The sequence below is a fragment of the Sphaeramia orbicularis genome, chromosome 17 (genome assembly GCF_902148855.1).
Source record: "Sphaeramia orbicularis chromosome 17, fSphaOr1.1, whole genome shotgun sequence".
Classification (NCBI taxonomy): domain Eukaryota; kingdom Metazoa; phylum Chordata; class Actinopteri; order Kurtiformes; family Apogonidae; genus Sphaeramia; species Sphaeramia orbicularis.
This window is the reverse complement of record NC_043973.1, coordinates 45,798,239-45,810,469: the sequence shown is the minus strand read 5'-3', so window position 1 is coordinate 45,810,469 and position 12,231 is coordinate 45,798,239. Positions and strand designations below refer to the sequence as shown.

General features: G+C 36.0%; 1 protein-coding gene across 1 annotated transcript in view; it reads right to left on the bottom strand.

Annotated features, from left to right (window-relative positions):
• LOC115436957 (collagen alpha-1(XVIII) chain-like) overlaps positions 1–12,231 on the bottom strand; it is a 95,436-nt gene that overhangs the window by 1,258 nt on the left and 81,947 nt on the right. The window contains 10 exon segments of the mRNA XM_030159985.1: positions 578–693; positions 920–1,053; positions 1,055–1,096; positions 1,098–1,118; positions 2,734–2,808; positions 2,923–3,026; positions 3,942–4,050; positions 4,053–4,070; positions 4,147–4,211; positions 4,299–4,443. Coding sequence (XP_030015845.1) covers positions 591–693; positions 920–1,053; positions 1,055–1,096; positions 1,098–1,118; positions 2,734–2,808; positions 2,923–3,026; positions 3,942–4,050; positions 4,053–4,070; positions 4,147–4,211; positions 4,299–4,443 — 816 coding nt within the window. The 3' untranslated portion in view covers positions 578–590.

Sequence of the window (12,231 nt, the reverse complement as noted above, 5' to 3'; positions counted from 1 at the left end):
TCAAATTTTATTCATATAGCGCCAAATCATAACAAAGTTATCTCATGACACTTTACATATAAAGCTGGTCTTAACCAGACTCTCAAGCTAATTTACAAAACCTTTCCAGGACATACACGTATCTAGCAACCATTTTACAATTTACTACATGTTATAATTCTGCTTAAACGGCTTGTGTCCAGCTTCTAGTACAGGCTGTGAGCGAAAATTACCGTAACGACCCAATAAAACCTATAAAGCAGAATGTCTCAGGTTTCAGAAACTGTTGGAATTTTTTCAGTTGGACAAACAGTGAAAGAGTTACAGCCATCCAAACTGTGGAAGCAAAGGATAACAATTTAAACCCAACTAACCAATGCAATGATATTTTATCCCAATATGAAACTATATTATGACATTTTGTTTTGTATCTCAGACCCCGTAGAAAAGAAACACCTGAATCCATGTGTCCACATACTTTTGTCCACATCCGTCCCTGGGTTTGTTTTGCAGCTGAAGTCCTTCCTTGACCTCATTAACCCTGAACAGGACGACTCTTTCCTTCATTTTCCTCACGTAGCGTCTCGCAGACACTCACCACGCTGGATCGGTCAGAACATCACGTCCGTCGAAGGAGAAGATGGACGTGGCTGGATTAAAGGCGCCTCCGTTGCCAGAAAAGATGGACATCCGCTGCTGAACAACACCTCGCCCTGAGAGGCAGATGGATACAAGTGAACTCAGTAACCCCCAATATGAACCTGAAGGCAGCAAATCATCCATCACCGCTGCCAAACGCGCTGGAACTCAGTACTATCCGTCTTTTATTCCAGCAGTCACATCCATCTAAAGGGCATAAATATGGTGTGTGTGTGTGTGTGCATGTGTGTGTGTGTTTGGTGCAGTTACAGGTGAATAAACCACCAGAGTTGGGCCTCACCTCAGGTTGACCACAGGCATGTCCACTCGGTCCGCCTTCCTCACGATGGTGGCCAGGTCCTGCAGGTGTGAGGACAGGAAGGCCCGGTACGTGGTGGTCAGACCCATGGAGCGAGCCTGCTGGTAGCACTGGAAGGTCTGCACCACGGATACCACGCATGTCACCTTTAAGAGGGGCCGTTCAGAGCAACCAGATGGAGCTGAGGAGAGGAGGAGGAGGAAGAAGAGGAGGAGGAAGAGGAAGAAGAGAAGAAGAGGAGGAGGAGGAAGAGGAAGAAGAGGAAGAAGAGGAGGAGGAGGAAGAAGAGGAGGAGGAAGAAGAGGAGGAGGAGGAGGAAGAAGAAGAATAGGAGGAGGAAGAAGAGGAGGAGGAGGAAGAAGAATAGGAGGAGGAGGAAGAAGAGGAGGAGGAGGAAGAGGAAGAAGAGAAGGAGGGGGAGGAGGAAGAACAGGAGGAGGAAGATGTGAAGGAGGAGGAAGAGAAGAGATGGAGGAGGAATAGGGATAGGAGGAGGAGGAAGAAGGGAAGAAGAGGAGGAGGAGGAAGAGGAAGAAGAGGAGGAGAAAAGGAAGAGGAAGAAGAGGAGGAGAAAAGGAGGAGGAAGAAGAGGAGGAGCCATGGTGAACAGGTATTTCTTCACAGGTGGGCGGTCCACAGCTGGAGTACAGTTTATGAGACGTTTACTGAATAAAGGTTGGACTCAACAGGTAAATGGACCTGGACCTGAATCCACTAAACTAAACATTATGTCTGACATTGTTTTCAACTTGCTGCATCATTTAGTTTGTCTTTTACATCATTTTTAAACTTTATATTGTGTGTTTTATGCTGTTTTGTGTTTTTTATGAAGTCATCTGTCTTCTGTTTTTTTGTATGTTTGTCTTCATATTTTGTTTGTCTTATGTTTCCATTTTTCATGTTGCTTCTTTGTCGTTTATTTTGTTTTAGTATTTACGTCTTTTAAGTCATTTTGTCATTTATATACATTTCATCTTGTTTTTTTTATGTCATTTGTTTTTTGATTCTATCATGTTTGTCTTCATGTTTTTGTCATTTTCATCTTATCGTTTATGTTGTTTTTGTTTTGTTGCATCTTTTAAGACATTTCTATCATTTCCATCTTTTTTTCATGTTGTATTGTTGCATCTTTTACCATCATGTTTGGTCTTTTCATGCTGCTTTTATTTTGTGTCTTCACATCATTTTATTAACATATTTTCATTTGCTTTCAGTCCTTTTATACTTTAATTGTTTCATATACTGTTACATATTGTGTTGTAATTATCTTGAGTGTTTTATGCTATTTTTGTCTTTTATCATTACCTCCGCTAAGGAGGTTATGTTTTTGCCAGGGTTTTTTTTTTGTCTGTCTGTTTGTTTGTCTGTCCGTTAGTGTGCAACATAACTCACAAAGTTATGGACAGACTTTGAGCATGAAATTTCAGGGTTTGTTGAAATGGGATAAGGAAGAAATGCATTTACATTTTGTGGTGATCGGGGGTGGGGGGGCCCACGGGGGGTGCCACTGATCAGCCTTGGCGGAGGTCTGCGCTCTCCGAGTGCTTCTAGTTGTTTTTGATGTCCTTTGTGTGCATTTTGCAACATTTTTTTTTTCAGTATTTTATTACATTGTTTTCAACTTCTTTATATTTCACATTGTTTCATCTATATTTTTATGTATTTTTTATGTAATTTTTCCTTTTATGTCTTTGTTGTTTTTGTCTGTTCCATCTTTTCAGTCTTTTTTTGGTGTTCTATAGTGTTTAGTATATCGTAAAGTGAGCGGTACTTTCCTGACGTTAGCTCTACTCACCCCCGGGTACGGCGTTGAAGGTCTGCGGCAGTACGTTGTAGCTCGGCTGATAACCCCGACTGCCCTCCTGCAGCTCCTGTTGAGACATCCGTGTGTTTTCAGTTTTATTTTTTCATATTGCGTCAGGTTTCCGATCTGCCTGTTTCCTGTTGTCGTATCAGTACATGTAGATGTGTGCGTTTGCATAGACCTGACTGTGGATCCGATGTGGTCTAGTCCATTCTCCAGATCTGCTGAGGGACTGGGATGCCGCTGAGGACGAAGGCCCCTGCTGGATCAACTCTCCGAGCTGAAACGAGGACAAGATGCTGAGGACGCTTTTGTTTCAAGCAATAAAATCCTGTTCAGTCTGTTTTTTTTTTATTTTTATTTATGTCATAAAAATATGACGCATGTGGACAAAAGTATGTGGACACTTTGAAGTCATGTGTTTCTTTTGGTTAGTTTGGTTTATTTTGTTTGTTTGTGTTTTTACATAATTTTTATTTTGTTTATACATTGTTTTCATGTGGATATTGTTTTTTTTGTCTTGTGTGTTTTATGCTATTTTTGCCCTTTTTATCATCTTGTTTTTATCTTATCTTTGCTTCAAAAATACCTCAGAGATGGTTTTTACTAAATTTACCTCAACATTGTTTTTTTCTGTTTTTGTAACCATGGCTATGATTTTAAATGTTCTACCTCTAAATTTCCTCAAGTACTTTTCCTGCTCTGACTGTAAATAATCATTTTCTACCACAACTAACACCTACCTTGCTTCACAGCTCTCACTTAAGAAGAAAAATCTCCCTTCAAACTTAAGGAAATATTGATGTTTATAAACTATATGGAGAAAAGTATTGGGATACAGCATGTCTACAGCTGTAACATGTCCTGTTCATGATGATTTGAGATAAAAACATTCATTCATTCATTCATTTTCTGAACCTGCTTTATCCTCACTAGGGTCACGGGTGGTCGCTTGGAGCCTATCCTAGCTGGGAAAAACATTAATTTTCTTTAAAATTTAATGGAGGTTTTTCTATCATAGAACATTAAAGTCATAGTCATGGATAAAAAACAAGAACAAAATCAATGTTGACAGAACTTCAGTAAAAACCATCTGACAGACCCCCGCTTTTGTCCATATATGTTTTTTTGGTGTTTATTTTTCGGTATATGTTTGTAGGAAACTGTCCTAAACCCCCCAGACGACCAAACCCACTGAACCTTTCGCCCACCCGTTGCGTGTCCTGACGTACAGCTCTCCTCCCTTCTCTGAGACGTAGGCCAGACTTCCCTCTGCAGCCCGGTGGGTGTCTTTGCTCAGGGCTTGGACCCCGACTTAAAGGTGTTCACCTGAAATATACGCCATGCCTGTTTCACCACGCACTGAAACTCAACTCATCTCTGAAAGGTGGTCTGGGCCTCTTACCGGGTTGGAATATCCAGGAGATCCAGGTGGACCGGGGGGACCAGGTGGACCCGGGATGCTGATGCCTGAAAAGTGACAGTTGAGCCCGAAAATTAAACCACTTCTCATAGTTTGGTTTACAGTTTTTTCTTGATAGAAAGCTGCGTCTATACCGGATGCATAGGCAGCTGCAGGTCCTGGGGGGCCAGCAGGGCCAGGGGGGGCCTTGGGACCAGGTCGTCCAAAGCCCTGGGCTCCAGGCTGACCCGGAGCTCCAGCTGGTCCTGGAGGGCCCACGATGGATTCACCTTTTGGACCCTGAAGGAACATTTAAGAAACACTGATCATCTGAATATTCTGTGACACCCCAGCGGTGAAACGTTAACGTGAGTCAGTCTTTGTTACAAAAACTAAAAGACGTTGATCACATGTTCCTTCAGCTCTGCAGGCTCCTGCAGTGTTCAGTGGGTTCCTTACTATTTTTTTTTATCAGTGTGTTTCGGTGACCATATGAAAAACGCTTGGAACATCCAGAAACACTGCAGGAGTACTAGTTAATGCCGCAGGAATGATCTAAACCACTTTGAAAGGTTTATAAGAACTGGTAAAAATCAAAATTTTGCCTTACTATAGCCTTTAAATTTTTTCATCAAGTTGTTTTGTTGACCACATGAAAAAAAACCTGTAAACATCTAGAAAACAAAACAGAAGTACTAGGTAATGCATTGGTAGTCATCTAAAACACTTTGGAAAGGTTTATAAAAATTGGTCAAAATCAAAATTTTGCCTTACTGTAGCCTTACAATTTTTTCAACAGAGTGTTTTTGGTGACCACATGAAAAAACCTTGGAAACATCTAGAAAACACTGCAGGAGTACTAGTCAATGCTTTAGCAAAGATCTAAACCACTTTGGAAAGGTTTATAAGAATTGGTCAAAATCTAAATTTTGCCTTACTATAGCCTTACTATTTTTTTTTCATCAGGGTGTTTTGGTGACCACATGAAAAATGCTTAGAAACATCTAGAAAACACTGCAGTGGTGCTAGTTAATGCCTTACCAATGATATAAATCAGTTTGGAAAAGTTTATAAAAATTGGTCAAAATCAACTTTTTGCCTTACTATAGCCTTACTATTTTTTCATCAGCGTGTTTGGTGACCACATGAAAAAAACCTTGGAAACATCTAAAAAAACTGCAGGAGTACTAGTTCATGCCTTAGCAATGATATAAACCACTTTATAAAGGTCTATAAAAATTGATCAAAATCAAAATTTTGCCTTGCTATAGCCTTACTATTTTTTTCATCAGGGTGTTTTGGTGACCACATGAAAAAAACCTTCAAAACATCTAGAAAACACTGCAGGAGTACTAGTTAATGCTGTAGGAATGATCCAAACCATTTTGCAAAGGTTTATAAAATTTGTCAAAATTTTGCCTTACTAGAGCCTTACAATTTTTTCATCAGGGTGTTAGGTGACCACATGAAAAACCTTGGAAACATCTAGAAAACACTGCAGGAGTCCTAATTAATGCGTTGGCAGTCATCTAAAACACTTTTGAAAAGTTTATAAAATTGGTCAAAATCAACTTTTTTTCCTTACTAGAGCCTTACTATTTTTTTTCATCAGTGTGTTTAGGTGACCAAATGAAAAAGCTTTGAAACATCTAAAAAACACTGCAGGAGTACTAGTTAATGCTTTAGCAACGGTCTAAACCTCTTTGGAAAGATTTATAAAAATTGGTCAAAATCAAAATTTTGCCTTACTATAACCTTAGTATGTTTCAATCAGGGTGTTTTGGTGGCACATGAAAAAACTTGGAACCATCTAGAAAACACTGCAGGAGTACTAGTTAATGCCTTAGCATTGATATAAACCACTTTGGAAAGGTTTATAAAACTGGTCAAAATCACAATTTTGCCTTACTATAGCCTCACAGTTTTGTCATCAGGGTGTTTTGGTAACCACGTGAAAAAACTTGGAACAATCTAGAAAACACTGCAGGTAGTACTAGTTAATGCCTTAGCAATGATCTCAACCACTTCAGAAGGTTTATAAAATTGGGTCAAAATCAAAATTTTACTTTAGTATATAGCCTTACTAATTTTCATCAGGGGTGTTTTGGTGACCATGTGAAAAAACTTTGGAAACATCTAGCAAACACTGCAGGGGTACTAGTTAATGCCTTTGCATGATCTAAACCACTTTTGGAAAGGTTCAAAAAATTGGTCAAAATAACAATTTTGCCTTAGTATATCCTTACTATTTTTTCATCAGGGTGTTTTGGTGACCATAAAAAAAAAACTTGGAAACATCCAGCAAACACTGCAGGAGTACTAGTTAATGCCGTAGGAATTATCTAAACCACTTTGGAAAGGTTTATAAAACTTTATAGAGTTTATAAAACTGGTCAAAATCAACTTTTTTCCTTACTACAGCCTTACTATTTTTTTCATCAGGGTGTTTTGGTGACCAACATGAAAAACGCTTTGGAACATCTAAAAAACATTGCAGGAGTACTACTTAATGCTTTAGCAATGGTCTATACCTCTTTGGAAAGATTTATAAAAATTGGTCAAAATCAAAATTTTGCCTTACTATTTTTTCATCAGGGTGTTTTGGTGACCACGTGATAAAAACTTGGAAACATCTAGAAACCACTGCAGGAGTACTAGTTAATGCCGTAGGAATGATCCAAACCATTTTGCAAAGGTTTATAAAAATTTGTCAAAATTTTGCCTTACTAGAGCCTTACAATTTTTCATCAGGGGTGTTTAGGCAACCACATGAAAAAACCTTGGAAACATCTAGAAAACACTGTAAGAGACACTAGTTAATGCCTTAGCAATGATCTAAATCACTTTGAAAAGGTTTATAAAAATTGGTCAAAATCAAAATTTTGCTTTATATATAGCCTTACTATTTTTTCATCCGGGTGTTTTGTGACCATGTGAAAAAAACTTGGAAACATCTAGAAAACCACTACAGGGAGAACTAGTTAATGCCTTAGCAATGATTAATCCACTTTGGAAAGGTTTATAAAAATTTGTCAAAATCAAAATTTTTCTTTACTATATATAGCCTTACTATTTTTTCATCAGGGTGTTTTGGTGACAAAGTGAAATAACCTTGGAAACATCTAGAAAACACTGCAGGAGTACTAGATAATTCCTTAGCAATGATATAAACTACTTTGGAAAGATTCATAAAAATTGGTCATAATCAAAATTTTTCCTTACTCTAACCTTACTATTTTTTCATCAGGGTGTTTTGGTGACCACGTGAAAAACCTTGGAAACATCTAGAAAACACTGTAGGAGTACTAGTTAATGCCTTAGCAATGATATAAACCACTTTGGAAAGGTTCATAAAAATTGATCAAATTCAAAATTTTGCCTTGCTATAGCCATACTATTTTTTCATCAAAGTGTTTTGGTGACCACGTGAAAAAACCTTGGAAACATCTAGAAAACACTGCAGGAGTACTAGATAATTCCTTAGCAATGATATAAACTACTTTGGAAAGATTCATAAAAATTGGTCATAATCAAAATTTTTCCTTACTCTAACCTTACTATTTTTTCATCAGGGTGTTTTGGTGACCACGTGAAAAACCTTGGAAACATCTAGAAAACACTGTAGGAGTACTAGTTAATGCCTTAGCAATGATATAAACCACTTTGGAAAGGTTCATAAAAATTGATCAAATTCAAAATTTTGCCTTGCTATAGCCATACTATTTTTTTCATCAAAGTGTTTGGTGACCACGTGAAAAAACCTTGGAAACATCTAGAAACCACTGCAGGAGTACTAGTTAATGCCTTAGCAATGATCTAAACCACTTTGGAAAGGTTTATAAAAATTGGTCAAAATCAAAATTTTGCCTTACTATATATAGCCTTACTATTTTTTCATCAGGGTGTTTTGGTGACCCTGTAAAAAAAAACATTGGAAACATCTAGGAAACACTACAGGAGTACTAGTTAATGCCGTATGAATGATCTAAACCAACTTTGGAAAGGTTTTTAAAAAATTGGTAAAAATCCAAATTTTGCCTTACTCTAACCTTACTATTTTTTTCATCAGGGTGTTTTGGTGACCAAAAAAAAAAAAAAGACCTTGGAAAATTCTAGAACCACTACAGGAGAACTAGTTAATGCACTTAGCAATGATTAATCCACTTTAGAAAGGTTTATAAAATTTGTCAAAATCAAAATTTTACTTTACTATATATAACCTTACTATTTTTTCATCAGGGTGTTTTGGTGACAACGTGAAATAACCTTGGAAAACATCTAGAAAACACTGCAGGAGTACTAGATAATTCCTTAGCAATGATATAAACTACTTTGGAAAGATTCATAAAATTGGTCATAATCAAAATTTTTCCTTACTCTAACCTTACTATTTTTTCATCAGGGTGTTTTTGGTGACCACGTGAAAAACCTTGGAAACATCTAGAAAACACTGTAGGGGTACTAGTTAATGCCTTAGCAATGATATAAACCACTTTGGAAAGGTTCATAAAAATTGATCAAATTCAAAATTTTGCCTTGCTATAGCCTTACTATTTTTTCATCAGGGTGTTTTGGTGACCCTGTAAAAAAAAACATTGGAAACATCTAGGAAACACTACAGGAGTACTAGTTAATGCCGTATGAATGATCTAAACCACTTTGGAAAGGTTTTTTAAAAATTGGTCAAAATCCAAATTTTGCCTTACTCTAACCTTACTATTTTTTTTCATCAGGGTGTTTTGGTGACCAAAAAATAAAAAAAAAAACCTTGGAAACATCTAGAAACCACTGCAGGAGTACTAGTTAATGCCTTAGCAATGATCTAAACCTCTTTGGAAAGATTTATAAAAATTGGTCAAAATCAAAATTTTGCCTTGCTATAGCCTTAGTATTTTTTCATCAGGGTGTTTTGGTGACCACGTGAAAAAACCTTGGAAACATCTAGAAACCACTGCAGGAATACTAGTTAATGCCTTAGCAATGATCTAAACCACTTTGGAAAGGTTTTTTAAAAATTGGTCAAAATCCAAATTTTGCCTTACTCTAACCTTACTATTTTTCATCAGGGTGTTTTGGTGACCAAAAAAAAAAAAAAAAAAAAAACCTTGGAAACATCTAGAAAACACTGCAGGAGTACTAGTTAATGCCTTAGCATTGATATAAACCACTTTGGAAAGGTTTATAAAAACTGGTCAAAATCAAAATTTTTCCTTACTATAGCCTCACAATTTTTTCATCAGGGTGTTTTGGAAACCACGTGAAAAACCTTGGAAAAATCTAGAAAACACTGCAGGAGTACTAGTTAATGCCTTAGCAATGATCTCAACCACTTCAGAAAGGTTTATAAAAATTGGTCAAAATCAAAATTTTACTTTAGTATATAGCCTTACTAATTTTTCATCAGGGTGTTTTGGTGACCATGTGAAAAAACTTTGGAAACATCTACAAAACACTGCAGGAGTACTAGTTAATGCCTTCGCAATGATCTAAACCACTTTGGAAAGGTTTATAAAAGTTTATAGAGTTTATAAAACTGGTCAAAATCAACTTTTTTCCTTACTACAGCCATTACTATTTTTTTCATCAGTGTGTTTAGGTGACCACATGAAAAACGCTTTGGAACATCTAAAAAACATTGCAGGAGTACTAGTTAATGCTTTAACAATGGTCTAAACCTCTTTGGAAAGATTTATAAAAATTGGTCAAAATCAAAATTTTGCCTTACTATTTTTTCATCAGGGTGTTTTTGTGACCACGTGATAAAAACTTGGAAACATCTAGAAACCACTGCAGGAGTACTAGTTAATGCCGTAGGAGTGATCCAAACCATTTTGCAAAGGTTTATAAAAATTTGTCAAAATTTTGCCTTACTAGAGCCTTACAAATTTTTCATCAGGGTGTTTAGGTGACCACATGAAAAAACCTTGGAAACATCTAGAAAACTCTGTAAGAGTACTAGTTAATGCCGTATAAATGATCTAAACCAGTTTGGAAAGGTTTTTAAAAAATTGGTCAAAATCCAAATTTTGCCTTACTCTAACCTTACTATTTTTTCATCAGGGTGTTTTGGTGACAACAACAACAAAAAAAAAACCTTGGAAACATCTAGAAAACACTGTAGGAGTACTAGTTAATGCCTTAGCATTGATATAAACCACTTTGGAAAGGTTCATAAAAATTGATCAAAATCAAAATTTTGCCTTGCTATAGCCTTACTATTTTTCATCAGGGTGTTTTGGTGACCCTGTAAAAAAAAACATTGGAAACATCTAGGAAACACTACAGGAGTACTGGTTAATGCTGTATGAATGATCTAAACCACTTTGGAAAGGTTTTAAAAAAATTGGTCAAAATCCAAATTTTGCCTTACTCTAACATTACTATGTTTTTCATCAGGGTGTTTTGCTGACCAAAAAAAAAAAAAAAACCTTGGAAACATCTAGAAAACACTGTAGGAGTACTAGTTAATGCCTTAGCATTGATATAAACCACTTTAGAAAGGTTCATAAAAATTGATCAAAATCAAAATTTTGCCTTACTATAGCCTTACAATTTTTTCATCAGGGTGTTTCAGTGACCACATTAAAAAACCTTGGAAACATCTAGAAAACACTGCAGAAGTACTAATTAATGCCTTAGCAATGATATAAACCACTTTGGAAAGGATTATAAAAATTGGTCAAAATCAAATTTTTTCCTTTACTAGAGCCTAAATATTTTTTCAATAGGGTGTTTTGGTGACCACGTGAAAAACCTTGGAAACGTCTAGAAACCACTGCAGGAGTACTAGTTAATTCCATAGCAATGATCTAAACCACTTTGGAAAGGTTTATAAAAATGGGTCAAAATCAAATTTTTTCCTTACTATAGCCTTACTATTTTTTCATCCGGGTGTTTTTGTGACCATGTGAAAAAAACTTGGAAACATCTAGAAACCACTACAGGAGAACTAGTTAATGCCTTAGCAATGATTAATCCACTTTAGAAAGGTTTATAAAAATTTGTCAAAATCAAAATTTTACTTTACTATATATAACCTTACTATTTTTTCATCAGGGTGTTTTGGTGACAACGTGAAATAACCTTGGAAACATCTAGAAAACACTGCAGGAGTACTAGATAATTCCTTAGCAATGATATAAACTACTTTGGAAAGATTCATAAAAATTGGTCATAATCAAAATTTTTCCTTACTCTAACCTTACTATTTTTTCATCAGGGTATTTTGGTGACCACGTGAAAAACCTTGGAAACATCTAGAAAACACTGTAGGGGTACTAGTTAATGCCTTAGCAATGATATAAACCACTTTGGAAAGGTTCATAAAAATTGATCAAATTCAAAATTTTGCCTTGCTATAGCCTTACTATTTTTTCATTAGGGTGTTTTGGTGACCCTGTAAAAAAAAACATTGGAAACATCTAGGAAACACTACAGGAGTACTAGTTAATGCCGTATGAATGATCTAAACCACTTTGGAAAGGTTTTTTAAAAATTGGTCAAAATCCAAATTTTGCCTTACTCTAACCTTACTATTTTTTTCATCAGGGTGTTTTGGTGACCAAAAAATAAAAAAAAAAACCTTGGAAACATCTACAAAACACTGTAGGAGTACTAGTTAATGCCTTAGCAATGATATAAACCACTTTGGAAAGGTTCATAAAAATTGATCAAAATCAAAATTTTGCCTTACTATATAGCCTTACTATTTTTTCATCAGGGTGTTTTGGTGACCACATGAAAAAACCTTGGAAACATCTAGAAAACACTGCAGGAGTACTAATTAATGCCTTAGCAATGATATAAACCACTTTGGAAAGGTTTATAAAAAATTGGTCAAAATCAAAATTTTTCCTTTACTGTAGCCTAAATATTTTTTTCATTAGGGTGTTTTGGTGACCACGTGAAACACCTTGGAAACATCTAGAAACCACTGCATGAGTACTAGTTAATTCCATAGCAATGATCTAAACCACTTTGGAAAGGTTTATAAAAATTGGTCAAAATCAAAATTTTTCCTTACTATAGCCTTACTATTTTTTCATCCGGGTGTTTTTGTGACCATGTGAAAAAAACCTGGAAACATGT